The sequence below is a fragment of the Schistocerca gregaria genome, chromosome 2, assembly GCF_023897955.1.
Source record: "Schistocerca gregaria isolate iqSchGreg1 chromosome 2, iqSchGreg1.2, whole genome shotgun sequence".
In the NCBI taxonomy this organism is placed as follows: domain Eukaryota; kingdom Metazoa; phylum Arthropoda; class Insecta; order Orthoptera; family Acrididae; genus Schistocerca; species Schistocerca gregaria.
The window spans coordinates 435,059,389-435,087,155 of record NC_064921.1 but is presented as its reverse complement, the minus strand read 5'-3'; the positions used below and the strand labels follow the sequence as shown (position 1 = coordinate 435,087,155).

General features: G+C 44.1%; 2 protein-coding genes across 2 annotated transcripts in view; one reads left to right on the top strand and one right to left on the bottom strand.

Moving 5' to 3' along the window:
* Positions 1-27,767, bottom strand: part of LOC126324953 (adenylosuccinate lyase) — a 722,118-nt gene that overhangs the window by 121,219 nt on the left and 573,132 nt on the right. The window lies entirely within an intron of this gene.
* On the top strand, positions 64-27,682 carry LOC126325037 (protein snakeskin-like). Its single transcript, XM_049995140.1, has 3 exons — positions 64-261; positions 21,279-21,476; positions 26,027-27,682. Exons 1-3 carry the CDS (start codon positions 214-216, stop codon positions 26,246-26,248), a joined length of 468 nt encoding a protein of 155 aa, XP_049851097.1. The 5' UTR covers positions 64-213; the 3' UTR covers positions 26,249-27,682.

Sequence of the window (27,767 nt, the reverse complement as noted above, 5' to 3'; positions counted from 1 at the left end):
GTATGTGGTGCTAACAAGCAGAGGGACGGTCCCCTGATACGCCCGTCGGTGAGTTTACGAGGCGCACTTCCGAATCGCGGGCCGGCTGCGCTAGAGGAGTCCGCTATCAGGCCGCCCGTCCGTTATCGGCGCTATCAGACGAGGCGAGCAGCGGGCGCGGCCGGCAGGTGCCAGGTGTCGCCATTGTGAGCCGAGGCAGCCGCGGACGCAGCCATGGACCTCTTCTTCATTGTGTCGGTGGTCATCAAGGTGCTCAAGCTGGTGAGTGTTCGCGCCACACCGAGCACGCCGCACGCGCCTCCTGTCTCACTTGCCGTCTCCGGCACCTCTGCTGTTTCTAGAGAACACTTATAGTCTCTCCAGCACCCGGCACGTAGTCTTATTTTATTCCACCTAGTCGACCGAACTTATTTCTTTAACGATCAAACCGTTTTCCGATTGCAGAAAGTTCCTTGTGTAACCATTAACCATGTTGGTAAATAACTTTTCTGTGTCTGAGTTATAATAAAAGATACATGCATGTATCACAACCAGTCTAAATGTTTAAGATTATTAATGTTACGAAATTAATTTATCGGCTACGCGTTTCCAGCCATTAGTGTTCATCATCAGGCACTGCGGTCATCTTGTCTTCATAATGTGCCGCCCGTGGCGGCCGAGCGGTTCTAGGCGCTTCAGTGCGGAACCGCGCGACTGCTACGATCGCAGATTCGAATGCTGACTCGGGCATGGATGTGAGTGATGTCCTTAGGTTAGTTAGGTTTAAGTAGTTCCAAGTTCTAGGGGACTGACGACCTCAGATGTTTAGTCCCATAGTGCTCAGAGCCATCTGAACCACTTCTTCATAATGTGATACTTGTGCAAATATAACGTGTTAATCGTATATAAGGGAAACATATATATGTCGTTGTTAAATATCAGCACAATGTTTTGTGTTACACTCACTTAAAAAAAAAACAATGTGGAAAGTTAAAAGCGACCGCAAAATTTAAAAAAAAATAGGGCTACACAAACGAGGCCTGATACACCACGGCAGCAACCAACGGACATGCATGCGGAAGGCATATGCCATGGACATAATAAAGACCCTAACAACTCAAGAAATAGCGTCAGTCTAGTTATTGCTATAAGTAGTACAAATAATGTTTAAGTGACCTTGAATAAAATGCCGCGTCATTATGAAAACCTCAAATAATTAAAATGCCAGAGTATCGACTAACTTCACAGCGGTCCTCTTCACAGCGACTAGCTGCTGGGCTCTGATGGTACATGGTTGCCAGATGGCTAACGACGTCACATTCTGGGATGCGATTGGGCAGTTCGAAGTAAAGATTTGTGAGGAGGGAAGGCTGTACTACATGATATTGCCCATGCTACTCTGGCAGTTGGTGCGTAAGCAACAGTGAATCGGCAGCTTTATCAGAATCAACCAGTTAGTTGTTCTGAAGAAGCGTCCTGTAAATTCAGCCGAAACGTCGGCGTTGACACTGGCCGCGAAAACCTATGAACTTCTAATATTTAAGTGGTTATGAACTTCTAATATTTAAGTTGTTTGCGACCCTTCATGCCTGACGCTGAGCACTAGTGACTCTAAGCGCGTCGCTAATAAATTGTCATAAGAGTATCTTAGACACTGGAATGGTTGCGTAAGTACCTTACATCGACTGGTTTCCGACATCGTGAGAATATATAGTGCAGGTGGTGCCCCACAGCCCGTAGACATTTCAAAGAAAGTCGTATTCCCGAACCAGACCCGTCAAGGCCTGCAGATAAAATAATTCTTTATGAACTTGCTTGTTTCGACCATACTCAGACATCATAAAATTATTTACAGCATTTCAGATTTCGTACTGTTGCATCAAACAAAATAAAGCCTACCTTGCGTCACTGCAGCCAGTATCAAAATGTTTTATACAGTCAACAGTAAAATGCACTACGGTACTACAGGTATACTTAATTAGTCAACGAAAACAGTCATAATAAGATTTCTCACTTCTGAGTGGTGTGCACTCTGCACTGTGTATTGCATTTTACTACTGTCGGTAGTGAGACATGGTCGTCTGTACTTAATCTGACGTCACAGTAAATGGTTCAAATGGCTCTGAGCACTATGGGACTTAACGTCTGTGGTCATCAGTCCCCTAGAACTTAGAACTACTTAAACCTAACTAACCTAAGGACAACACACACATCCATGCCCGAGGCAGGATTCGAACCTGCGACCGTAGCAGTCGCGCGGTTCCGGACTGAGCGCCTAGAACCGCGAGACCACCACGGCCGGCGACGTCACAGTAAGAACGTTGCGATACCCACTGCTCTAAGTACTTTTATAATACCTGATGAGGATTAGATGTACGAAACAGGTAGTTAATAAAGACTTATTCATCAGCAAGTCTACCCGGTTTTGAAATCCTATTCAAAAATTTCTCAGAATTGATAATAATTTCTTTAAGGTTCTCCGTTTACTGAAGAAGAAATTAAGGAAGACGCGTCTGACGACTTGTAGACGGCTCCTTGGGACTGCAGAAAACGTTGAGATTGCATCTGCCCCTTATCGTTGTCTATCGGCTTCCTGGTTGCAGGGTGCGACTCACCTGTTCCGAGGGAGCATGGCTGCTGCAGGTGAAAGTGCAGCCACATGCCGGCCCAGGCAACGCGGTTGTATTCCTCAGATGGCGAGACACGGCCCACAGCTGCGTATACACTGTGGTGGTAGTGGTGGTGGTGGTGGTGGTGGTAGTGGTGGTGGTACTATCGCCGTGCATGTGCTGTTGGCTGTTCGCCTTTGGCAACTGTTGATTACGGCTGTCTTCGCTGCGTCTCGACGTAACACGCTACCCAAACCTTCCTTGAAATAGTTTCGGCAGTATTGTCCAGGATCTGATATTCTGTATTACATCGCGGTATCTTGTAGATGTCCAGTCTTCCGTTCGGATTCAGTTCCTGCCGATCTGCAACATCGGCATACAGCAGACGTGCCGATATAGTATGTTCCGGAGAGCCTTCACCACAGGTACTTTCGGAGGTATTCCTTCGACCAGTTCGATGCCAGCTGGTGGCGTAATGCCCGTAACCCATCAAGAAATGTGAAGACCTCTTAATGGATTCAGGGGCCTCATTCCCAGTCTGTTTTATATTTAGGGGAAAACCATGGGTGCGCCTCGCTGTTTGGCCATCAACTAGTCGTTCTTGACACAGGTGGAAGATCTGGTCACGAATTTACTGCTTGCTTGTAGCCCATATTCCAATTACATTCAGCAGTTCACAATATTGCTCTTTCTTAAGTCAGTATAGAGCAGCTTTTTTCCTGTATCTGGAGATCGAATGGACATTCCAACGCCTCAGCAGACGCAGAACCAAAAGCTTCCGTCAGCCGAAGGAGTATTCCTCGTTGCGCCGTGTTGACTACCCGTGCTGGTGTTACGAGTAGGAGTCAGTCTGCCCTAACACTCGCGCAGTATCCCATGACCGCGCTTAGGATAGCGTATGATATGGTCTTATTGTCTCTTGTTGTCAGCACTGCTAGTTTACAATCGCAACTGGCTAGATTGATCATTTTGTTCATGGTCAGACAGGGGTCTGAATCTCGAATGCATCTGCACTACCTTAAACACAGCGCCAAATCGCTCGTTGATTAAACTTGAAAGAGCGCCAGGAGAAAGACAATCGTAAAATTCATGGCTGGCGGAGGATACGCAAGTGATAATTAAAAAACCGCCATTTGCCACGTCTGACGCGTATCATGATTTGTGGATAACATCTACTCAATACTCCGGAAACCAACTGGCAATGTAAGGCGGAACTGGTACTACACTCGTGGAAATTGAAATAAGAACACCGTGAATTCATTGTCCCAGGAAGGGGAAACTTTATTGACACATTCCTGGGGTCAGATACATCACATGATCACACTGACAGAACCACAGGCACATAGACACAGGCAACAGAGCATGCACAATGTCGGCACTAGTACAGTGCATATCCACCTTTCGCAGCAATGCAGGCTGCTATTCTCCCATGGAGACGATCGTAGAGATGCTGGATGTAGTCCTGTGGAACGGCTTGCCATGCCATTTCCACCTGGCACCTCAGTTGGACCAGCGTTCGTGCTGGACGTGCAGACCGCGTGAGACGACGCTTCATCCAGTCCCAAACATGCTCAATGGGGGACAGATCCGGAGATCTTGCTGGCCAGGGTAGTTGACTTACACCTTCTAGAGCACGTTGGGTGGCACGGGATACATGCGGACGTGCATTGTCATGTTGGAACAGCAAGTTCCCTTGCCGGTCTAGGAATGGTAGAACGATGGGTTCGATGACGGTTTGGATGTACCGTGCACTATTCAGTGTCCCCTCGACGATCACCAGAGGTGTACGGCCAGTGTAGGAGATCGCTCCACACACCATGATGCCAGGTGTTGGCCCTGTGTGCCTCGGTCGTATGCAGTCCTGATTGTGGCGCTCACCTGCACGGCGCCAAACACGCATACGACCGTCATTGGCACCAAGGCAGAAGCGACTCTCATCGCTGAAGACGACACGTCTCCATTCGTCCCTCCATTCACGCCTGTCGCGACACCACTGGAGGCGGGCTGAACGATGTTGGAGCGTGAGCGGGACCGTAGCCCAGCTTCATGGAGACGTTTGCGAATGGTCCTCGCCGATACCCCAGGAGCAACAGTGTCCCTAATTTGCTGGGAAGTGGCGGTGCGGTCCCCTACGGCACTGCGTAGGATCCTACGGTCTTGGCGTGCATCCGTGCGTCGCTGCGGTCCGGTCCCAGGTCGACGGGCACGTGCACCTTCCGCCGACCACTGGCGACATCATCGATGTACTGTGGAGACCTCACGCCCCACGTGTTGAGCAATTCGGCGGTACGTCCACCCGGCCTCCCGCATGCCCACTATACGTCCTCGCTCAAAGTCCGTCAACTGCACATACGGTTCACGTTCACGCTGTCGCGGCATGCTACCAGTGTTAAAGACTGCGATGGAGGTCCGTATGCCACGGCAAACTGGCTGACACTGACGGCGGCGGTGCACAAATGCTGCGCAGCTAGCGCCATTCGACGTCCAACACCGCGGTTCCTGGTGTGTCCGCTGTACCGTGCGTGTGATCATTGCTTGTACAGCCCTCTCGCAGTGTCCGGAGCAAGTATGGTGGGTCTGACACACCGGTGTCAATGTGTTCTTTTTTCCATTTCCAGGAGTGTATTTACTCATCTCCCCTTTCCCTGATCCATTCGCGAATGGCGCGCGGTAAGAATGATTGTTCGTAAGCCTCTGCATTCGCGCTAATTTCTCTAATTTTCTCGTCGCGGTCATCCCATGAGACGTATGTGGGACGAAGTAATGTGTTGACCGACTTTTCCTGGAAAGCACTCTCTCGAAATTTCAGTAGTAGCAGAGAAACAAGGTGAAATAATGTATTCAACTTCTGGAACAAAGTCATCACAGCACTGGACGCTGCTACAGAACCGTAGCCTGCAGACGGCCAGTACATGCCGTACCCCCGCATCCCACCGCTCCATACTTTGCTGATACATACTAAAATCAATGAAACCAGTAACTGAGTATCTGTTCGTCTTCACATCGTAGCCAAGTCTAGCCAAGACCGCTAACATTTTGCTGCGATTGTTATCTGCCGTTATTTCATGTGGGCTGCCTTAAATATCTTTTAACGGTTCAGCCGTTAAAAACAACTTTCCACAGCAGCCGTTATAAATAATTTTACTTCACCTTCATCCGTCTTAAACGAACTGCAAACTGCGAAACACTTTCAACAGAGGTGTTTCGCTTTATTCGAAAATGTTTACAGCGTCTACGCTAAGAATGATTAGAAAATAAAGTGTAATGAATCTGAAGAATAAGTTCTTCCATTTGCAGTGCGGTCAGGGTAGTTGCGCATGAGTACGCTTTTAAGGGAGAACATCTTTTAAGTATTAAAAGCTTTACTTTGTTCTTTTATCTGTAAGCTTCCCTATTTAGTTTCCCTAATTAATTTACCTAATTTTCAAAATAACAACCAGTAGTCACATTGGCTCACTATACTCACATTTAGTAACAATAAAATGATTAGTTGTCATGAAATGAGAACAGACGATTTGGTACAGTGCAAAACACGCCTGCAAGTGCCGACGAAACTTTCCATAAAGTATTCGAACTGTTGAATACTTCTTTTAGGTTACAGTGATTATAAATGTGTTATCTCCTCTTATAGTAATTTATTTTCGAGTACGAAATCTAGTGCGTCATTTCTTGAGGAAATGTATAACATTTTTGTCGTACATCAGTGAATGGAGCAGAGGGAAGACAAACTGTGATTCCAAATCCACCTCGGTGCATATGAAGGAGAAAAACATGCAATAAAGACAGCTAGTAAATTAAAACACGGCCCCTGCAAGAAAAAATGTAGCGAAATTAATGTAACAGCCTTGGCCAGAATGAGCCTGCTCTAATTCCAATGCATTTAACAAAAATAATTCCCAACAATAGGTGTATACACTTCAAAGAATCTCTTCCAACGCTCCAAACAAGTTGACAATGGTCGACTGCCACCAGCAGTCAAGCTGTTATACGTACACAGAAAGAATGGTCCCGTGCAAGTAAACAGATCTAATATACGTCACAACTTTCATCCCAATCAAGTTACGCAACCAAATAAATCTTATACATCCGCAGTGCTTGCCAGCACATAACGGAAAATGATTGCAGACGTATACTGCATCCTACAAGTTGCCTCTTCAGGTCGGAAGAATGTGATGACATGACCCGTAAAGTCCCCTCTCAAATTATTTAGCACGTAATGCATAACGCTGTTACGACGCAGCGACCAATGGGTCCTACAGTGGAGGGCAGGCAACCCGCGTTACTCTGAGGTGCCAGGCACCAGCCAGCGGCGTATACACCGAACCGAATGAGAACGAACACAAATGAATGAGCATCCGCAGACGATTCGTCAGTGTTCAGAATCATTAGCTTGTACCTGGGAACAAGCATTTATCCTGGAGCAAACGGAAGGCAACAGGAGGAAACCCTGTTGATGTTGCTTTATTGTTTTGAAGCTAATAATCGTTACCGCCATAATACAAAATTGTGATATTAAGGCCGGCCGAGGTGGCCGTGCGGTTCTAGGCGCTTCAGTCTGGAACCGCGCGACCGCTACGGTCGCAGTTTCGAATCCTGCCTCGGGCAAGGATGTGTGTGATGTCCTTAGGTTAGTTAGGTTTAAGTAGTTCTAAGTGCTATGGGACTGATGACCTCAGATGTTAAGTCCCGTAGAGCTCAGATCTATTTGAATCATTTTTTGTTATATTCAGATATTTTTCATGGTGAGCCACTGATTTTGACGAAGTAAGCAAAACGGCGTAGGAAAAGAAGAATTTAGATGTCTGAATTTCTAGCGTAAAGCAGCCTATATTGACCATCTATGGACAATGCGATTTTAAACGAAAAATTTGAACAGTGACAAATTATGAAAACATGTATACTTAGAACCACATTTATTGTGAAACACAATGCGAACACATTAATTAAATTTACAATTTATAAAGTTTCAAAAAAAGTATTTGGTTTAAATCTACAGCAGTCCAATTTCTGGATACACTGTCTTACACAGACCTTCAGTTTCGTACACTGAACCATGATGAAGAAATATATCACTACATTCATCACAATAATATTTCTTCTTCTTTGGTGCCACTCTAGCACCGTCTTGATGTGTCCACTCCCGAAAGTTCATACATTCAACCGTGTGCCTTTGTTCATCGTCCCGACATAGCTTACAGAACCAGGTGACTATGCCATTCTTCGACATCACCTAGGCAGCGAAGTCCTTCTTCGTCCCCTTGTTATTCACCTTGTTTTCATATAGAGTCGAAGTAAAACAGTACATTACGCAATTCCTCTTGCTTACTCCTTTGCTTCTCGACAACGGAGATGTATGCTTCGCCTTTATGCAGGTTTTAGATTTTGGAGAGCTTTCCATATTGATGAGAAGTGGCATCAAAAACCGCAGCTACTGTAATTCCTGTAGAATCTTCTGTTGAATCCGCGGCTGAAGTTTCTGCTGCTGCTGCAAAGTCGTTATCATCCAAAACACTGCTTTTAACACGCTTAACTCCTGTCCTTTCGAACCCGTTTACAGCAAACTATTGCAGCTAACCCATATCAATTGTCGAGCATTTCATTTATCTGGAATTGCTTAACACACTACGTAGGACATTTTCTCTCATCCAAGTATCACAAGATTGATACACAGAGAGCTTAAAAAAGGCGACATCCAAACGTTGCAGGCGTTGGATAGTATGAGCAGGAAGTGACAGCGTAATGATCCAGTGATCTCTTGCCAAGTTGCTGCGGAAAGTCTGCGGTTAGTCTGTGAAGTGTGCCTATCCAAAAGCAAAACTTTTAATGTGTTTGGTCGGTTTAACAGTGTTATAAAGCGTTCGAACCCTTGCTCAAAAATTTCACTTGAGATCTAGCCACTTTGTGAGCATGTAAATTAAGTTTCTGGAGGAGCTCTTGCAGATAGCTCAAATTTAAACCGGAGCCTCTGAAACACAAACATGGGTGGCACAAACATCCAGACAATACTCATGCAACAAACTGCCGTAGTGTTGCTTCCTCTTTCGCCACTTGTGATCCCACCAACTTGATGTTTTCCCTTACGTGCCAATATTTTATGAGGTTTCTATCAACACCGGCTGGCGTTGTGATATTCCAGGGCGACGGGAGATAAATTCGTAATACCACTTGCCACCATCCATCTTCAACTCCCGGTTGAATCCATGGGGTAAGTTGTTCACTTCCGTTGTTTCAGGTACTTGGCGTAGAAGATCACGCCTCGTTAGACCAAAAAAAAAAATCTTTCTTCCAACGTTAACAGGTGAATTACCAAGTCTCTCTCTTCTTTTTCAGGAAGATCAACACTTCTTCCAAAAGACTATTTTCTACCGCGTCAATATTAACACCGTCAATACGCCTTTTCAAAGCGGCTTTCGGAGCAATGCAAGAGCGAATTGTACAATTCTACCCCACACACCATTTCTGTAGGCATCCAAGGCTCTTTCCATCATTCCTTTCCGCCCAGATCCCGTATTAACCAGGTTTAGACATTATCTACAAAACAAGAAAGATAATGACTAGTAGCAGCTTCATTGATTACGAAATTGAAGTATAGTTCCAATACTCATAGTAATAAGTGATTTCAGTACTATTTAGAAATCGCCAAGTTTGGTTTGAATTTATTTTCCTAAGCTGGATCACTCCAAATAAGCAGCCAAATATAGGAAAATACCCGTATAAGACAACAGGCGATTTTTATTTCCATCAAGGACGCACGGATAACAAAGAGAGCAGTCACAATGAGAAATACGGCACTGCTGTCACTACTACGCACTTTTTACAAAGCGTACAGTACAATTTACCCAATCTGAAGTATACACATCTGTTGGCTTAGAAGTAAGGACGAAAGTCTATATACCGCAGCTACTTAAAAGAAAAGCAAGGAAACAGCACAGCATACGCGTATAATACTGCGGAACGTCCTCCTCGTAACGAAGAGAGTGCAAGCTTCGGTTTAACGGCACTAGAGGGTTCCATTACTATTCGTACTCCGTTTTTACTGATCAGTTCAATTTACGAAGGGGTCCAATATAAGAGGTGTTAACCTATGTAAGCTCGAAATGTTTGAAAATGGTGCACTTCACACTAAAATGCAACTCCAGCTTTTTTTAGCATCACTGCAAAACTTGGCACGTGTGTTAGTTGACACTTTTTGCTGGCTTCTCAGTACAATTGAAGATGAAATTTAAATGCAGAACATTAATTAACGACGACTAAAAATAATCCGAAGAAAGGCTATCATTCACTGTTCGGTTATTAACAACTGGGGATGTTTACGTTCGCATTTCAACAGCCGCTCTAACTCCAACAGCTTCTGATATCTCCAGTGACATATGGCAAGTAATTCGAGGATTTTATTAAAGTACGTATAAGGAAGATAATGTCAGTAAAAGTATGATTAATGAAATGTTAAATATACATGCAACCTGTCACACAGGCTATTTGATAAAATCTGGTACGTAGTTTGTTATTCGGCAGAAAGGGCGAACACTGTTGAACGATTTTCATGTATCATCAAGAATCTCTAACGTGACAGTGATACACATAATCCACGTAACTGTAACTACAACGAAAGTAAACAACGGCAATGACCACATCTTTAATATATTTTTAATTTTAAACAGGATCACAGAACCATATTTGCGTCTATTTATTTTCATGTAAAAATACTGTGCTTTTTTTCAATAAAAATAAATCAAAGCTTGTGCTTGTTCAAGACGCTCCCACCTGATACAAGCATCTAATGAATTTATCGTCTTTCTCACGCCTCAGTTGGAACTTTGAGTGCTTCAGCAGTTTTCTACCAAGCATATTTCTGTTCTTCGGAATTTGTGCTGCGGATCTCTTGGATCCCAGCCTATGACATCTATATCCTTATATTTCCAAACATTAGATTTTCTCCAGGCCACTCCATCGCTCATGAAACAAAAGTAGTTCCCAAGCAAAACAGCGCACAAAAGCATTCTGTGCTGCCAGCGGCCAAGCGTAGAGGACGAGAACTTGCTCTGATGGTTCGTTAAAAAACCAGCTTGCGGAATACGAGGAGGCGCTAGCGAATAGCCAGCAAGGTGGCGCCGTGGTTAGCGCACTGGACTCGCATTCGGGAGGACAACGGTTCAAATCCGAGTCCAGCCATGCTGATTTAGTTTTCCGTCATTTCCATAAATCACTTCAGAGCAGGATGGTTCCTTCGAAAGGGCACGGCCTACTTCCTTCCCCCTCCTTCCCTAATCCGAAGGAACCGATAACCAAATCAACCAAACACGATCAAATGCAATTCGCTGGCGCTCTCTGCCAGTTCGCTACAGCGCAAACCAGGCTTAACGGGAACTGAGCCACTTGAGAACAATTTTGTAAATTAGCGACAATATTTACACCTCGTTCGTGGCACTGGACTGATGTGTTTGCATCAAGTTACAGCGCTCCGTGATATTACCAATTCAGCTTCCTGCTGGAAACAATTTTATAGCGATACGCTTCCGCATGGTGATTGATCAGGTTGTAGGCTGCCTAAAAAGCGTCAGCTGAATCTTAAGTAAGAACCTTGATTTGATAAAAAGTCTCAAACGTTGAAAGTTGAATGCAAAGGTAAAAGCGCAGTCTCGCAATTGAGTCTAGCCGCTGTTACTGGTGGATCAGCTCTTCATGCACACCCGCATACAGAGAAAGATGAACAATAAGCAGGTAATAATCTAAATAATGGAAAGAAAGATAACAGCGTATTCTGCAGATTTTGCTTCAAATTCTGGTGTTATTTCACGCGCTTTCTCACGTCGTCTGCACAGTGATACACTGTATAACCAGAGACAGCTGTTGTGACTCCCACTGACTTACATCCACCAAAGTGACAGATCGCAATGATTTGTTGTATTCTGATGTTGTGACCAGCAGCAGCCTGTAGGACGAAGTTCTTATATTGCACGCAGTTCAATAACGCAAGAATACACTCCACATATCTCGAAGAGGAACACTCACACGGTAACAGTGCTCAACGAGATGGTGGAAGGATATGGTTGACTTTTGGCTAGTACATTAAGTAGTGTGCGTCAACTTATCCCCGCGGAAAACCTTACGCGTTACTGACATACAAGAGCGAGGAAGAGAAGAGCGAAGATCGGGGGCTGGGAGGAAGGGGGGGGGGGGGGGGAGGTGCGGAGACACCTGAAGATTCGATGAACCAAAATTCCAAACCACCCTCTCGAGAGATATATTGAGCTCTGCCTATCTTCTGGACAGCCTCAGTGATACGGTCTCGAACACCTGTTGATGACAAATTATTATCTGTGGTACGTATGCCTCTTACCGGTGAGATAAAGACAATTCTTGACATCGTATGCTATTAGTCGAGAGCAGCTACTGTCTGATGGACTCTTTCAGCTATACACAAAAAGGAACTTCTGCTACAAGTTGGCATATTTTCGTGGTGTTTACAGGGTCTTTCGAAGTCCCAGTGCCGAAGTTACAGGAAACACTACACGACGTAAGATTGTTTTTTAGCAACTGTGCAGCAGTAATTATAAAAGTGAGTGCACGTTCTCCTACTACACAGTACAGACAGACTTAGTCCTCCACTTTCTTCTAATTACTGTTTTTCCTTGTTATTAACTCCTCGTGCTGGATTCACTTAATAGACGTGGGTGACCAGTCTGGTGCTTTCGCTGTTGAAAGCCCCACAATACGGCACTCTGGCACGCTTGCCGAACCAGTTCCTTAGGTTTTGGTACCACGCGTTTTTTGTTCTATCAGTTCCCTGATTATCTTAATTTTTTTCTTCTAAGGCCATATACAGCACTGTGTATCTCTTAGGATATCATAATGCGGTACAGGGCTAATAATTTTTCTTTTTTATATATTTCACAATTCGTCAGGGATTTCTTAATTTGTATATAACAAAATAGTTTCTCATAAACGTATTTTCAGACACAGTCACAGAAGACACGTGTGCTCGTGTTTATCGCTAGCTGGTGTTTTCGCTAATGAAAGCACTACGACAGCTGTCAACTACGATTGCAGTGAGCACTGGATCATAGAGATCGAACCGTGAATCAGTGGTAACGTGTCGCCCTGTCGAATGAACCACGTTTCTTGTTACACCAGACTGATCTTCGTGTACAAATATTCCGCCCTACAAGTGAACGGCTGCCCGTATCATGCACAGTGTCATGGTCGCAGTCCAGTGGGGGCAGATCATGCTATGCAGGATATTCACCTGGGCTTCCACGGGATCTGCAGTAGTAACAGAAGGCACCAGACATCTGTGGACTACGTGAACGTCACTGTGGACTACATGCATCCATATATGCTTGATGTCCTTCCGAACGGCAACGGCATCTTCCAGCAGCACTGCCCGTAGCACAAGGCCAGCATCGTGATACAGTCGCTTGAGAAGCATGATAGCGGACCCACGTTGGCGTCTTGGCCAACAAATGTGTCAAATATGAAACCAACTGAACTTATCTCGGATGCTATTAGGCGCCATCTCCACGCCCACTGATCTCCCGATCATAATTTATGGGAATTGTGTGACGTGTGCTTAGATATCTGATGCCACATACCTCCGGAAACCTACCAAGACTTCACGAATCGCTGCTTTATTGCTTTCCAAAGGTGTAAGTTGTTGTGAAGTATAAAAATAACCTCAAATATGTTGCTGACCGCTCAAGACAACAGTTAACACGGACCGCTAAAATTGGCAGCTGCTGCCGAGGACTTACGTTGCACGTGCAGTTCATAGGTCAATGACTGAATGATCACGGAGATTCAATATGGTTCGGTTTTCATAGTCATGTTGTCCCCTAGAGCTCACTGCCCATATACACGTCATTGATCGATGGCGCAGTGCAAGAAAATTTTACAGAAAGATGAGTGACGATTTATGACATAGCTGTCATATGTATGTGGGGATGATGGATGTGGCAACGGGAGAGGGAGGGAGGGAGGGAGGGAGGGAGGGAGGGAGGGAGGGAGGGAGAGAGAGAGAGAGAGAGAACGAAAATATTAGATACAGGCTCCTCGGTAGATACCATTTTCCTTGACTTCCGGAAGGCGTTCGATACAGTTCCGCACTGTCGCCTGACAAACAAAGTAAGAGCCTACGGAATATCAGACGAGCTGTGTGGCCGGATTGAAGAGTTTTTAGCAAACAGAACACAGCATGTTGTTCTCAATGGAGAGACGTCTATAGACGTTAAAGTAACCTCTGGCGTGACACAGGGGAGTGTTATGGGACCATTGCTTTTCACAATATATATATATATGACCTATTAGATAGTGTCGGAAATTCCATGCGGCTTTTCGCGGATGATCCTGTAGTATACAGAGAAGTTACAGCATTAGAAAATTACAGCGAAATGCAGGAAGATCTGCAGCGTATAGGCACTTGGCGCAGGGAGTGGCAACTGACCCTTAACATAGCAAATGTAATGTATTGCGAATACATAGGAAGAAGGAGCCTCTATTGTATGATTATATGATGGCGGAACAAACACTGGTAGCAGTTACTTTTGTAAAATATCTGGGAGTATGCGTACGGAACGATTTGAAGTGGAATGATCATATATAATTAATTGTTGGTAAGGCGGGTGCCAGGTTGAGATTCATTGGGAGAGTTCTTAGAAAATTTAGTCCATCAACAAAGGAGGTGGCTTACAAAACACTCATTCGACCTATACTTGAGTATTGCTCATCAGCGTGGGATCCGTACCAGGTCGGATTGACAGAGGAGATAGAGAAGATCTAAAGCCGAGCGGCGCGTTTCGTCACAGGGTTATTTAGTAAGCGTGGTAGCGTTACAGAGATGTTTAGCAAACTCAGGTGTCAGACTCTGCAAAAGAGGCGCTCTGCATCGCGGTGTAGCTTGCTGTCCAGGTTTAGAGAGGGTGCGTTTCTGGATGAGGTATCGATTATATTGTTTGCCCCTACTTATACCTCCCAAGGAGATCACGAATGTAAAATTAGAGAGATTCGAGCGTGCACGGAGGCTTTTCGGCAGTCGTTATTCCCGCGAACCATACGCGACTGGAACAGGAAAGGGAGGTAATGACAGTGGCACGTAAAGTGCCCTCCGCAACACACCGTTGGGTGTATTGCGGAGTATAAATGTAGATTGTAGATGTAGATGGAGAGAGAGAGAGAGAGAGAGAGAGAGAGTGTGGCGGATTCTTCAACAGCGATCTTTACCTGAGTGTGAAATTGCGGCAGTGAAATTTGTTTGGCATTCTGCGAGTGTCTGGGGCTACTTTTCCAAGTTAGCGATCTCATTGTTAGTTTTGGACGGTTGGGTAGCTGAAGGTGGTGTCGAAACCGTGTTAGTAATAGCGCGCTTCGAACAATGAGCTAAGAATTTGCGATTAAGTGTTTTCTTTCTCACCATGATAATGCCTCTGGCAAACAATTACGCACAAATATAGCTCTGTTTTTGTCTAATTGTAATCCCGTTTATAACTCCTATAAAATATACTAATGATTTTATAACTTATAATCCTGATTTGTTCCCGCTCTCTACTTACGTAAGTTAGTATTAATTTATAAGTGGTGCCTCAGTCTACATAATCACAAAGCGTAACTTGTTTTATTGTTAAATTATCATTTTCAAGTATTATGAGATGCCCGCCGACAACTGACATAGTGTTTGTGTTCTTTTGGATGACAGACTGGGCTACCACTGGGTCAAATCTTTCACCTTCACACACTCATCTGAGCAATAACATGAAGCAGTATCGTATACGAGCGTCTTAACAAGTAACGAGATGTAGTGCCAGTATAGCGGCTTACAAAATTATACGTAACAAATACACTTCGCAACCAGTCGGTAAAATTTACATTTATTGCACCTGACCCCCTTCGAAGACTTAACGCCCTCTTGAGGTAACAGTGTTTGACTTCTAACTGAGCTCATCTGCTACAGATACCTGCTAATTTCATCACGATAACACACTACATAAATGGGACAAAACTTCAGATATTTCGGCAGCAAGTATCCAAAAGAAGCCTATTATTAATTTATTGTTATTCCACGTTTTTCATTGGGATATCTTTCGCCGACGTGTGAATGGAAGCTACGCTGACGACCTGAAGTCCACGATTGCTAACTGTAGATGAAGCTAAGTCTTCGAAAGGCGCCGTGACTGAAACACATAAGTTTTGCGACTGGTTACGGAGCGTCCAGTATATGAAAAGTTTCAGCTACAAGCAGTTTTTCACTCAAGTATCAACACACCTGCCTACGCGATTTTGCTCAGTCGATGTCTCTTCTACTACCAATTCGCCTCGATTCCGTACCGAGCGAGATAGTGCAGCGGGTATGGTATTAGACTCGTATGTGGGAGGACCGTAGTTTCACATCCCTGTCTGGCGTCCAGATCTGGGTTTTCCGCGAATTCTCTAAAATACCGGGATGTTTCTTTCGAAAAGTACACGGCTCACTTCCTTCACTATCCATATCCGATCCGTGTTTCCGCTGTCTACAACGATCTTCACACCTCCATCTAAACGTCCATTTATTGCACATCGACAACCTTTTTACAGACTTTTCTGGTATTGCCGCAACTGATGTCACGTACGCGTGCAAGTCTTCCTTCTAATCTCAAAGGCGCTGAATAGCCTGTTCTTGAAATTGGCAACAATATTGGGGGTCTGCACGCCTTCCGCGATAAAATATTAGTGCTGCTGCTTCTGTGTTATCTGCCTTTATTTCACGGGTGACCAGTAGAACTGTAGGAGTAAATGTGAAACATCCGGTAACGGTGTGGCATCAATTGTAATTCAGACAACCTACATTATTAGACTCTCTCTTTTAGGTCAACCCCTTCTTTATTTTCCCAATGCTTAGTTCTGCAATTTCTTCATGGAGCTCTTACTGTCGGCAATGTAACAAAATGCTTTCCTGGAAATGACTGTCGTGTGTTAAGGCTACACGTGAAAAAGGCACTTTACACTTTTATCTCTGAAACAGACGACCTTTCCTTAGCATTTAAAACCATTACTAACAATAATCTTTCTTTCTGCGGGATAAACGAGGGGCACGAATCTCTTGTAAATAATTCGTAGAAAAAAATGGGCAGACTTCTCTCCCTCACCCTTTAATACTATGCATCTTCAGTGCTCTTTCGCCTCATTTCATTAGACGTTTTAGTTTTCTATAACCGCGTACTCGGCAAGCTATCTCACGGTGTTGAGCGTAATGTATTTCGAAAATCACTATCGCCCACTCCCCTTTTCCTCTTCCATTCCTAAACGGTTTTCAGGAAGGACTGCCGGTGAGCGTCTGTGGGAACTCTTTATTTCTCTAATTGTCCTGCCATAGTGAGACGCGTTAAAGCGTCACATTGCCAGGGCTCTCCGACACTGGAAAATCACCCCATGTTGGACGTATTGGGAAAGTCCTGTATTACATGTGATCGTATAGCTCTTATAATTAAATTAATCTTATAGTTTAATTACAAGGATAATACTCTTTCACACGCAGCAAAGCCTAAGCGAGGCGACGCTGTAGTAAGGCACTGGACTCTCACTTGGGAGGACGACTGTTCAGATCTCGATCCGGCCATTTAGATTTACGTTTTCATGGCTTCCGTAAACCGCTTAATGCCAATTCCGGGATAGTTCCTCCGCATCCTTCTTCTACCCGCACGCGTCCTCCGTCTCTAATGATCTCATCGCAGACGAGACATTAAACGCCAATCTTCCTTCCTTCTTTCTTCTTTGAAATTAACAACATATCACTGAGAAGTTACATGAAACTGAATCATCATCACGACTGCTGGTTACTTGAAACTTATGAACCACTAACAACATTTTTTTCGAGATTGTTCAGTACGGAAAGACTAAACAAGCTAAAGAAATACACAGAAACACATTTTGACTGTGTTTTGTACAATACGGTGTAAGCGTCACTATCTTTGGCTGTGCATCGATGTCGCGTGACTCACTTTTGTTTCGACAGCCACACGAGATAAGCGCAATAAACTACAGATTAGATAAACTGTGCTGCTTGGATGTCTCCGATAGCTGATAAGCACAGTTCACCGGGAAACGCGGAATGTCAGTCAAATTCTGCCGAAACACAAATTATTTCCGTGCCGCAGAAGGTTGCACGTGACAACTTCAGCTCGAGTGCCTACGGTTTCTCTCAACCATTTCACACCAATTTTGAAAAAGACGTTCCAAGAAGACGATGACAAATTTCTGGCACAGTAATGGCATCAAATTTTTTCAGTATTTCTTCTACTATAGCGTCGTTTCAGATTTTCACGGTGAAGGAGAAGAAACTCTCCCTAACGATTTTTTTTAATTAGTGTTTGAAAAAAAGAGGCAGATAATTTCGTACAATTTTATTTCACAGAACGATAATCAGTTTACAGCATTTCTGCTCTCTTACGTAATCGCTCAGTAATTTTAAATAGAGAGTATGTTTAGTTAAGCTACTGAAGTTACGCGAAATACCGAAATTATTATGAAGTAGCTCATAAGAACTTTCAAATCAAGAAATTTTAGTTTGATTTCCTTGTTGTACTGGTATCTTGAATGTTGATGAATGTCACCCACGCCGAGGTATATAAGCATGGCAAATACTTTTTTATTAATATTTTTGCCCTCTAGTCAGTCATTTCTCAATAATTACGTTTCTCAAATTTCCTAATTTCAAGAGAAGAAGCAATTGTACATACGATCCAAAAAATGGAACCGTTGCATAAAATATTTTTTCCTTCACAACCATATGAAGACGTGGATGTGTACTTGAACGAAAAGATACTTGCGTCATTGAAATCTGATTGAGGTAAACAGTGTTATTTGGAAGAGATGACAAAATTCTTTCTTCCGTAGTTGAAAATTTTTAAGGGCCTGTTATTCACAATTTACGGTTAAACGCTGTCCTTCTCAGAGAGAAGAAAGGGAAGTTCTACGTTGTTTTGACACAGGTTATCTTCGTCGCTTTTGGAGATATTTTAAATTCGTAGAGTACACATGGTATTATAGAAAGGCGTAACACGGCAGCATTCAGCGCAAGTAGTTGTGTGGGAAGGTGGAGCGTTTGTCGCCGACTCCGTTGGACTAGGGTTATTAACGCAAGAAGAATGCGGATTCGGAAAAAATTAGCCATTAATTACAATAAATAGTGGCTGAAAAGTGCAAATATGCTACCACCAAAATAGATGTGTGTAGATGACATAAAAAAATCTGAAATCAAATGTTTGAGTAAAAATCGATAGCCAATATCCTCTCTACTCATTTGATTTTGTCTCCTTAAGATTAAGTCTTTAGTGGGAGACAGATTCACAAACGCAGTCGTCTAACAGGAAACTCTTCACGAATAGTGCTGACTGAGGCCAAAGTATTGGCGTACGAGAAGACAGCTTCGGTGTATAAAGTTGCAAAATTCATTCACTTCTACCGCTCTACCTGTACTCATGGCGTAGCTCTGCTTTTAATGATGTACAAAATATTTTAAGACATAGCTGTCACATCATACGTGATTGGGTCCTGAAATAGAAAAATTCAATTATAATATATTAGTCACCCAAACTACACTACTGGCGATTAAAATTGCTACACCAAGAAGAAATGCAGATAATAAACAGGTATTCATTGAACGAATATATTATACTAGAACTGACATGTGATTACATTTTCACGCAATTTGGGTGCATAGATCCTGAGATATCAGTACCCAGAACAACCACGTCTGGCCGTAATAACGACCTTGATACGCCTGGGCGTTGAGTCAAACAGAGCTTGGATGGCGTGTACAGGTACAGCTGCCCATGCAGCTTCAATACGATACCACAGTTCATCAAGAGTAGTGACTGGCGTATTGTGACGAGCCAGTTGCTCGGCCACCATTGACCAGACGTTTTCAATTGGTGAGAGATCTGGAGACTGTACTGGTCAGGGCAGCAGTCGAACATTTCATGTATCCAGAAAGGCCCGTACAGGACCTGCAACATGCGGTCGTCCATTATCCTGCTGAAATATAGGGTTTCGCAGGGATCGAATGACGGGTAGAGCCACGGATCAACGTCCACTGTTCAAAGTGCCGTCAATGCGAACAAGAGGTGACCGAGACGAGTAACCAATGGCACCCCATACCATCACGCCGGGCGATGACGAATACACGCTTCCAGTGAGCGTTCACAGCGATGTCGTCAGACACGGATTCGACCATCATGATTCTGTAAACAGAACCGAATCTGGATTCATCCGAAAAAATGACGTTTTCCCATTCGTGCACGCAGGTTGGTCGTAGAGTACACCATCGCAGGTCATCCTGTCTGTGATGCAGCGTCAAGGATAACCGCAACCATTTTCGTCGAACTGTTCGCGCAGATGGTGGTAGTCTTGCAAACGTCCCCATATGTTGACTCATGGATCGAGACGTGGCTGCACGATCCGTGACAGCCATGCCGATAAGATGCCTGTCATCTCGACTGCTAGTGATACGAGGCCGTTGGGATCCAGCACGGCGTTCCGTATTACCCTCCTGAACCCACCGATTCCATATTCTGCTAACAGTCATTGGATCTCGACCAATGCGAGCAGCAATGTCGCTAAACGATAAACCGCAAACGCGATAGTCTACAATCTGACCTTTATCAAAGTCGGAAACGTGATGATACGCAAAAAATGTGAGTGAAATCCTATGGGACTTAACTGCGAATGTTATCAGTCCCTAAGCTTACACACTACTTACCTTAAATTATCCTAAGGACAAACAAACACAAAAAATGGTTCAAATGGCTCTGAGCATTATGGGACTTAACATCTGCGGTCATCAGTCCCCTAGAACTTAGAACTACTTAAACCTAACCAACCTAAGGACATCACGCACATCCATGCCCGAGACAGGATTCGAACCTGCGACCGTAGCAGTCGCACGGTTCCGGACTGAGTGCCTAGAACCGCTGGACCACCGCGGCCGGCTACAAACACACACACCCATGCCCGAGCGAGGACTCGAACCTCCGCAGGGACCAGCCGCACAGGCCATGACTGCAGCGCCTGAGACCGCTCGGCTAATCCCGCGCGGCGATGGTACATATTTCTCCTCTTTACACGAGGAATCATAACAACGTTTCACCAGGCAACGCCCGTCCACTGCTATTTGTGTAAGAGAAACCGGTTGGAAACTTTCCTCACGTCAGCACGTTGTAGGTGTCGCCACCGGCGCCAACCTATTGTGAATGCTCTGGAAAGCTAATCATTTGCATATCACATCATCTTCTTCCTGTCGGTTAAATTTCGCATCTGTAGCACGTCATGTTCGTGGTGTAGGAATTTTAATGGCCAGTAGTGTATAATTCTGCTAATGCTCATGAAATACGTTTTGATGAAAAGAGAGTAAAACTCACACGAGACTCCTGAAGCGTAGGAACAACTGAAAGGAAGGCTTGTCGACGTCGTGGTCGCTGGAGACTGACTTCCGCTCAGCTGTGTAAGAGTAGCCACATCAATCTGCATTAGCCTTCAGTGTTGGCGAGAAAACCAAGGCCACAGAACGCAGGTTTCAGCCCCAAATATTTTAGTGCCACCTCTTCGTAGCAGACACTTATCATGAACCGTAAACACTGCCAGTGTCATTTTTAGATTAACGGACCAGGAGGTCAGTTGAGTGAACTCAGTCATGGATAGCACTGACCTCACATCCGTGGTTTGCAGGCGCTGAACATTGTGGCGCTGATCCTGTACCGCTCGGGCAACAACGGCGACTTCCTGGGCGTGGGCGGCAGCTGGAACATCAACGACGAGAAGGACCCTGACGCCGAGATGGTCGCCTCTGGGGTGATGGTGGGCTTCTTCATCTACACCTTCTCCGCGCTCGTCGCCAGCTGCCTCGGCCAGAGGAGGACGCTCACGGTGAGCAAATGCACACAGTACTAGCAGACTCCCCCTCAGGTGGGACCACGGTCTGTGTCGAAAAAGTATCCCTTCACGTAAAAATCCACAACTTTGTCATGTACTTCTTTTGTTATCAGCGAAGCATACACTCAACGGGTCAAAGATATGTGCATGAATGTACCATCGATACGTGCCAATAACTATCCCTTTCATCATAATTCCTCACTGTACCTCGATTATACATTGTCATGAAATTACCACAATGGCCGTTTTGAAAGAAACGTGATACGTTCTAGCAATACGAGTGTTTGGTGAAAGACTAGGAAAAAAAAAGAAAAGAAAATTACGAGAAAGGGCAGACTTGCTTCCTGCAGTCCTATCAGGCTTGCGCTAACGCCGCTGCTGGACGTCTACCGCTCTCGCATACTGTTCAACTAATTAGGAAAACTGCGAATAATAATTTCTCGAAAAGGCTGGCAAAGAGCATGATACTAGAGCAGCGTTTGTTGCATCTAAGTATGTACCACAACCATGCGAAATATGAGAAAAATCCGTGACCTGGCCCGTGGGATGTATGCTTTCCCTGTCAGTTTTGCTTCTTCCATTTTCCATGTTTAACTCGTCAGCAGCACGTCACTAGTCCTGTCTTAAACACCGAGAGTAGTCCATACCGAAGTCCTATTTCCGCGTCCCCCTGTGTTTAATCAATGCTTGCGAGATGAACGACAGCAGCTCTTACAGTAAGTTTCAGTCGACAATCAGGGCCACCATTAATTACCAAAACTCCAAGTCATAACCTGGTTTCACATACCAGGTATCTCTTGTTCTTGACCCAAAATGCCACAAACTGGACATACGTAGTTTGTGGTTAGTCAGAAAGACTAACAGACTTGTTCTCCACTACTCGCCACTACTCGTAACAATCAAATGTGAGCCTAATTCGTAGCAGAGTGGTTGCCGGCAACATACATATACACGCACACAAACACACACACATGCACATTCAGACATACTGAATATTCGGGATGAAATCGTGATCTCCTAGTTGATCCAAGTCACGGTAGCATCAGAATCTGATTTCGTGACATTGATTTGACTGAACTGATATTTCAGTGATTTAATTGTATTCCAGTTATTCACATATGCCCTCAATCGAAACTGCTCTTATTTTATCCGTCGCTGAGCTGCATTATTTTGTCCAGTCGTACGATACCGCGGGTGAATAAGTAAGTTACTTCACTATATAGAATTTAGATAATCTTACTGACCTGAAACATTTTTACCGCTCAACAGAATCTTCCTTTACATTGTGACATTTGTCAAGTAATGAAAGAGCAGGCGAGAATAACCAGCATCTTTCGGCTGCCTTCGGAGCCAAGTGGCCAGTTCCTTTTCTACAGTTGCATCGTCGAAAAAAATGTTCACACAAAGAGCAATGTTCCTTTATCTGAAAGCGCCATTAATTCACAAGAATTCTGGTCAAATATTTTTATGATTGAATTCTTTGCTCCTTCTTGTCCGAAAGTAACTTTAAGTTGTAAACAGTGGAGGCTATTTTTATTCGTAGTGTTTTGTAAAGCATATGTAACATGTTGTCTGTGGCTAAGTGTGTAAAGTGCAGTAAAATTAAGATTCACTGGAAAACATTTATTATGTTTTCCAGAATACTGTGTGCACCAGCAACCAGCCAACGGAAACCAATAACTGTACATAACTCCCACACTTGTGAACAACCAATAAATATGTACAATATGTACCATCTGATGATGAATCGCTAGGCGGTTCGAAACCGGCAATGGTGTAATAAAAATTGAAGAACAAAACCAAAGGCGACTGGTTGCAGTTATTTCAGGAAAAACAGTTGCAAAAACGCTGCTTTCATCGCAATAAATACGAAACAGCTCATAATTCTATTATAATGTTTCCTCCTCTTAGACTATTACTCATAACATCAATCAGTTTCAAGAAAAAACAGCTAATTCGTAGATCAGTATATAAACGCGATCTCAATTTCGATTTGTTTTGTTCGCATGTAAAAAGTTACAGTCCAATGGTTCAAATGGCTGTGAGCACTATGGGACTTAACATCTGTGGTCATCAGTCCCCTAGAACTTAGAACTACTTAAACCTAACCAACCTAAGGACATCACACACATCCATGCCCGAGGCAGGATTCGAACGTGCGACCATAGTAGTCGCGCGGTTCCGGACTGAGCGCCTAGAACCGCTAGACCACCGCGGCCGGCGAAGCTGCAGCCCTCTGTTCGTATTAACACGAGTAGATTTTTTTCATAAAATTTACAGACTGCTCAGTAGAGCTAATTAAACTTTGTTTCAACGACTGTCGAGAGAAACAAGAACAGTTAACGGACCCCTAACGTTAATAGGGATATCTGAGGCGTCATGGGGTTCGTCCTATCCACCTCCTTGGCGTGCGCAACAGACGCAACAGCGGCCAGTTAATACTAACAAGGGAAACTCCCCCATCGCACCCCCCCCCCCCCCCCTCGCCACCCGAGTTTTAGTGTTAAGATGGCCCAGTGTATAGCCCGTCAAATAGTGGACACAGATCAGCATGAAAGCAGGAAGAAGTGGCACTGAACTGTGGAAAAAAAAAAAAAGCAAAGTAGAAACAGCGAGCGTTCCAAGCTCAACATGTGCAACATACAGCGACTCGCAAAAACCACCACGTCGTGGTTGTGTGGACACAGCGTTCGACTGCAAAGCAGGCACCCGTGTTCAAACTTCCCCTGTGCCCTTTTTTTCTCATATATTTATGAACTGTCCGTCCTGTCACTGACGTGTCTGTTCTCCTTCTGTGATTTTGATAATAGCCGTACTATACATAAGTTATAGAATATGAGCCATATGGTCTGAATATATTACGGTCGCAAGTAAATGTGATGAATATTGAGAGCAGGCGAGGTGCCCCATAGAGCTATCACAGAAATGAAAACAATAAACAAATTGTCAATATCAGTGAAATTCTCCATCAGCTGTGCAACTAACATGTCACTTTATTTTGTTTTGATGCCAACCAGTTCCGGCAATCCCCTATGCTATCTACAGGCGCCATAAGCATCTCTCAAAATAAACGATAATGCCATACAGTGCCATATATAAGTGGATTTCGTGAATTCAAACCGTTTCACACGTACTTCATTCGAAGACTTGGTAGCAATGAAGCACTTGTGAAACGGTTTGAATTCACGAAATCCGGGGATATATGGCACTGTATGGCATTATCGTTTATTTTCAGAGATGCTTATGGGATCTGAAGATGGCATAGTCGAATGCCGAAACTGGTTGTCGTCAAAATAGAATAAAATAACATCTCAGTTGCACAGTTGTTGGAAAATTTCATTGATACTGATAATTACTTAACCAGCTCATGTTCACTGTCGATGATGGATCAACAGAGAATGAATGTACAACAAATAAAGGTTGTCAAATGTGTTACAACGAAGCAGTTCAAGAGTCAAAACTTCCAAAACGGAACGCAAGAGACATTAAATGCGGTACTTGTGCAGAACAAATAGGAGGTACGTACGTCTGGAGTTCCCTTCGTTACACGTCACTGCTGCGAAAGGACGTTACACCACGATACAGACACAAATTTGAATACAGCGAACAGACACATCTATGACGGGAAGGGCAGTTCATAATTTTGTGAAAAAAAAAAGAAGAATGGATCTCCCCCTTCGCAGTCGAACACTATGACCACATGACCACGACGCCATTCGAAGTCGTTCAATACTGCACATTTTAAACTTGGACCGGTCAGTGTTTCTATACGGCTTCTTTTTCCACACACACAGTACACATACTTCCTGTTTTCATGCTTGATCTGTGTTGAGTTTTTGACAGGCTATCCAGTGCGCCAGCTTACCATTAAACCACAACAGAGCCAGGTAGCGCACTGAGCATTGGACTCGCATTCTGGAGGTCGAGGGTTCAAAATCGCGTCCGGCCATCCTGATTTAGGTTTTCCGTGATTTCCCTCAATCGCTTGAGGCGAATGCCGGGATGGTTCCTTTGAAAGTGCACGGCCGACTTCCTTCCCAATCCTTCCCTTATCCGATAGCATCGATGACCTCGCTGTTTGGCCCCTTCCCCAAATCGAACAACCAACCAACCAAATTTGACGATAGTACGATGGGGAGCTCTCCTCGTTAATACCTGACGTGAGAAAAAGAGGTCTAAACAGACGAACGGATGGACGGACAAGCGGGCAACAAATCGATTCTTATAAAGATTCCGTTTTAACCGATTGAGGTACGGAACAAACAAATAACTTAGAGACTGAAACTTCCTGGCAGATTAAAACTGTGTGCCGGACCGAGACTCGAACTCGGGACCTTTGCCTTTCGCGGGCAAGTGCTCTACCAACTGAGCTACCCAAGCACGACTCACGCCCCGGGAGAGCGATTTTCTGTCACCGCTGCGGGCACCGCGATGCGGTGGCTGGCTGCAGACTATTTGTGGCGACGACGTCGGACCTTAAACGTCAGACCGCAGCCGATTGAAACCAGACTAGGGACACGCATGTGCGTGTGTGTGTGTTGCAGGACGCGCTGCTCAACTTCGCGGGCACGTTCCTGTGGGTGGCGGTGGGCGCGACGGCGCTGCACTACTGGGTGCGCTACCAGAGCGAATACCAGTACCAGTTCCTGGAGGTCAGCGCCGAGAAGAAGGTGGGCATCGCGCTGGGCGCGCTCTGCGTCTTCAACGGCGTCGGCTACCTGCTCGACACCGGCATCGAGTCCTACGTCTACTTCAAGGAGATGTAGCTGCTGCACAGACTCCAGCCAAAGCCTCCCACAGACAGTCCACTGTGCACAAATACGTACTGCGACTGCTTACTGACTGCTAACAAGCATACTGTGTCAGACAAATGCAGGCAACTCTGTTGCGCTTTCTCTAACACGTGTGTGTGTGTGTGTGTGTGTGTGTGTGTGTGTGTGTGTGTGTGTGTGTGTGTGTGTGTGTGTGTCCAGACATTTCATTTCATTAGCATTAGATTAGATTAGAAACATACTAAATGCAACAAATACCAGTGGTTGGAGATTTTGCACAGTTTAACATAGAATTCATTACTGTAGTACGTGTTAGAAAACACGTAGTTCATAAACACAGTGAAACTGGTAGAGTAACAAGCGCTGTCACATGTGACAAACAATATTTCCGAGTATCGCCTCCAACTGTTGTCGATCTCCAACTTTAAGACGGTGCCCTCACATGTAAACAAGGCAAGGAATTTTTATGTAGTTGTTACGAAAATCCACACATAATCACTTCACTATCTTAATTGATTTTTAAATTCTCAGAGCTCGCAATAAGTACACTACTCCATGTACGAAGTATTGTTGTGATCTAACATACGAAACATCAAATGAACAGCTCGTAGTCTCGAATATTTCAGCCTGCACTCAGATAAATAAAAACTGTACACTTCCAACAATTCAGAGTGGTAAGAACATGACACACCAGTAGATACAGTATATAGGTCCAGATTTCTTAGGAAATCTACTAACATTCGTAATAAATTTCTCCATCACAATATATGTTAAGAAACTATATGATGACTGCTAATATAACAAGAAAAAACTTTTTGTGTGTAACATGTAGCTGTACCAGTGTATGTTTTTGATAATAAAACATTTATTTATACATGTGAGAAACAATATTTCCGAGTATCACCTCAAACTGTTGTCGATCTACAACTTTAGGACGGTGCCCTCACATGAAAACGAGACAAGGAATTCTTATCTAGTTGTTTCGAAAATCCACACATAATCACTTCACTATCTTAATTGATTTTTTAATTCTCAGAGCTGGCAATAAGTACGAAGTATTGTTGTGATCTAGCATACGAAACATCAAATGAACAGCTCGTAGTCTGGACTAACATGAAATGAACAGCTCGTATTCTCGAATATTTCAGACTGCACTCAGATAAATAAAAGCTGTAACAATTCAGAGTGGTAAAAACATGACACACCAGTAGATACAGTATATAGATCAGATTTCTTAGGAAATCTACTGACATTCGTAATAAATTTCTCCATTACAATATATGTTAAGGAACAATATGCTGATTGCTAATATAACGATTTTTTTTTTTTTTGGTGTAAGACAGAATCTAATTGAGGATACATACGAGACTATAATGTGTAGCTGTACCAGTGTATGTTTTTGATAATAAAACATTTATTTGTACAATACTTTTACAGCGTATAATATGAATGATTTCACCATATACAAAGAGTAAAATATAATGCATCAATCTAAGCTCCACTGAATTTGGTA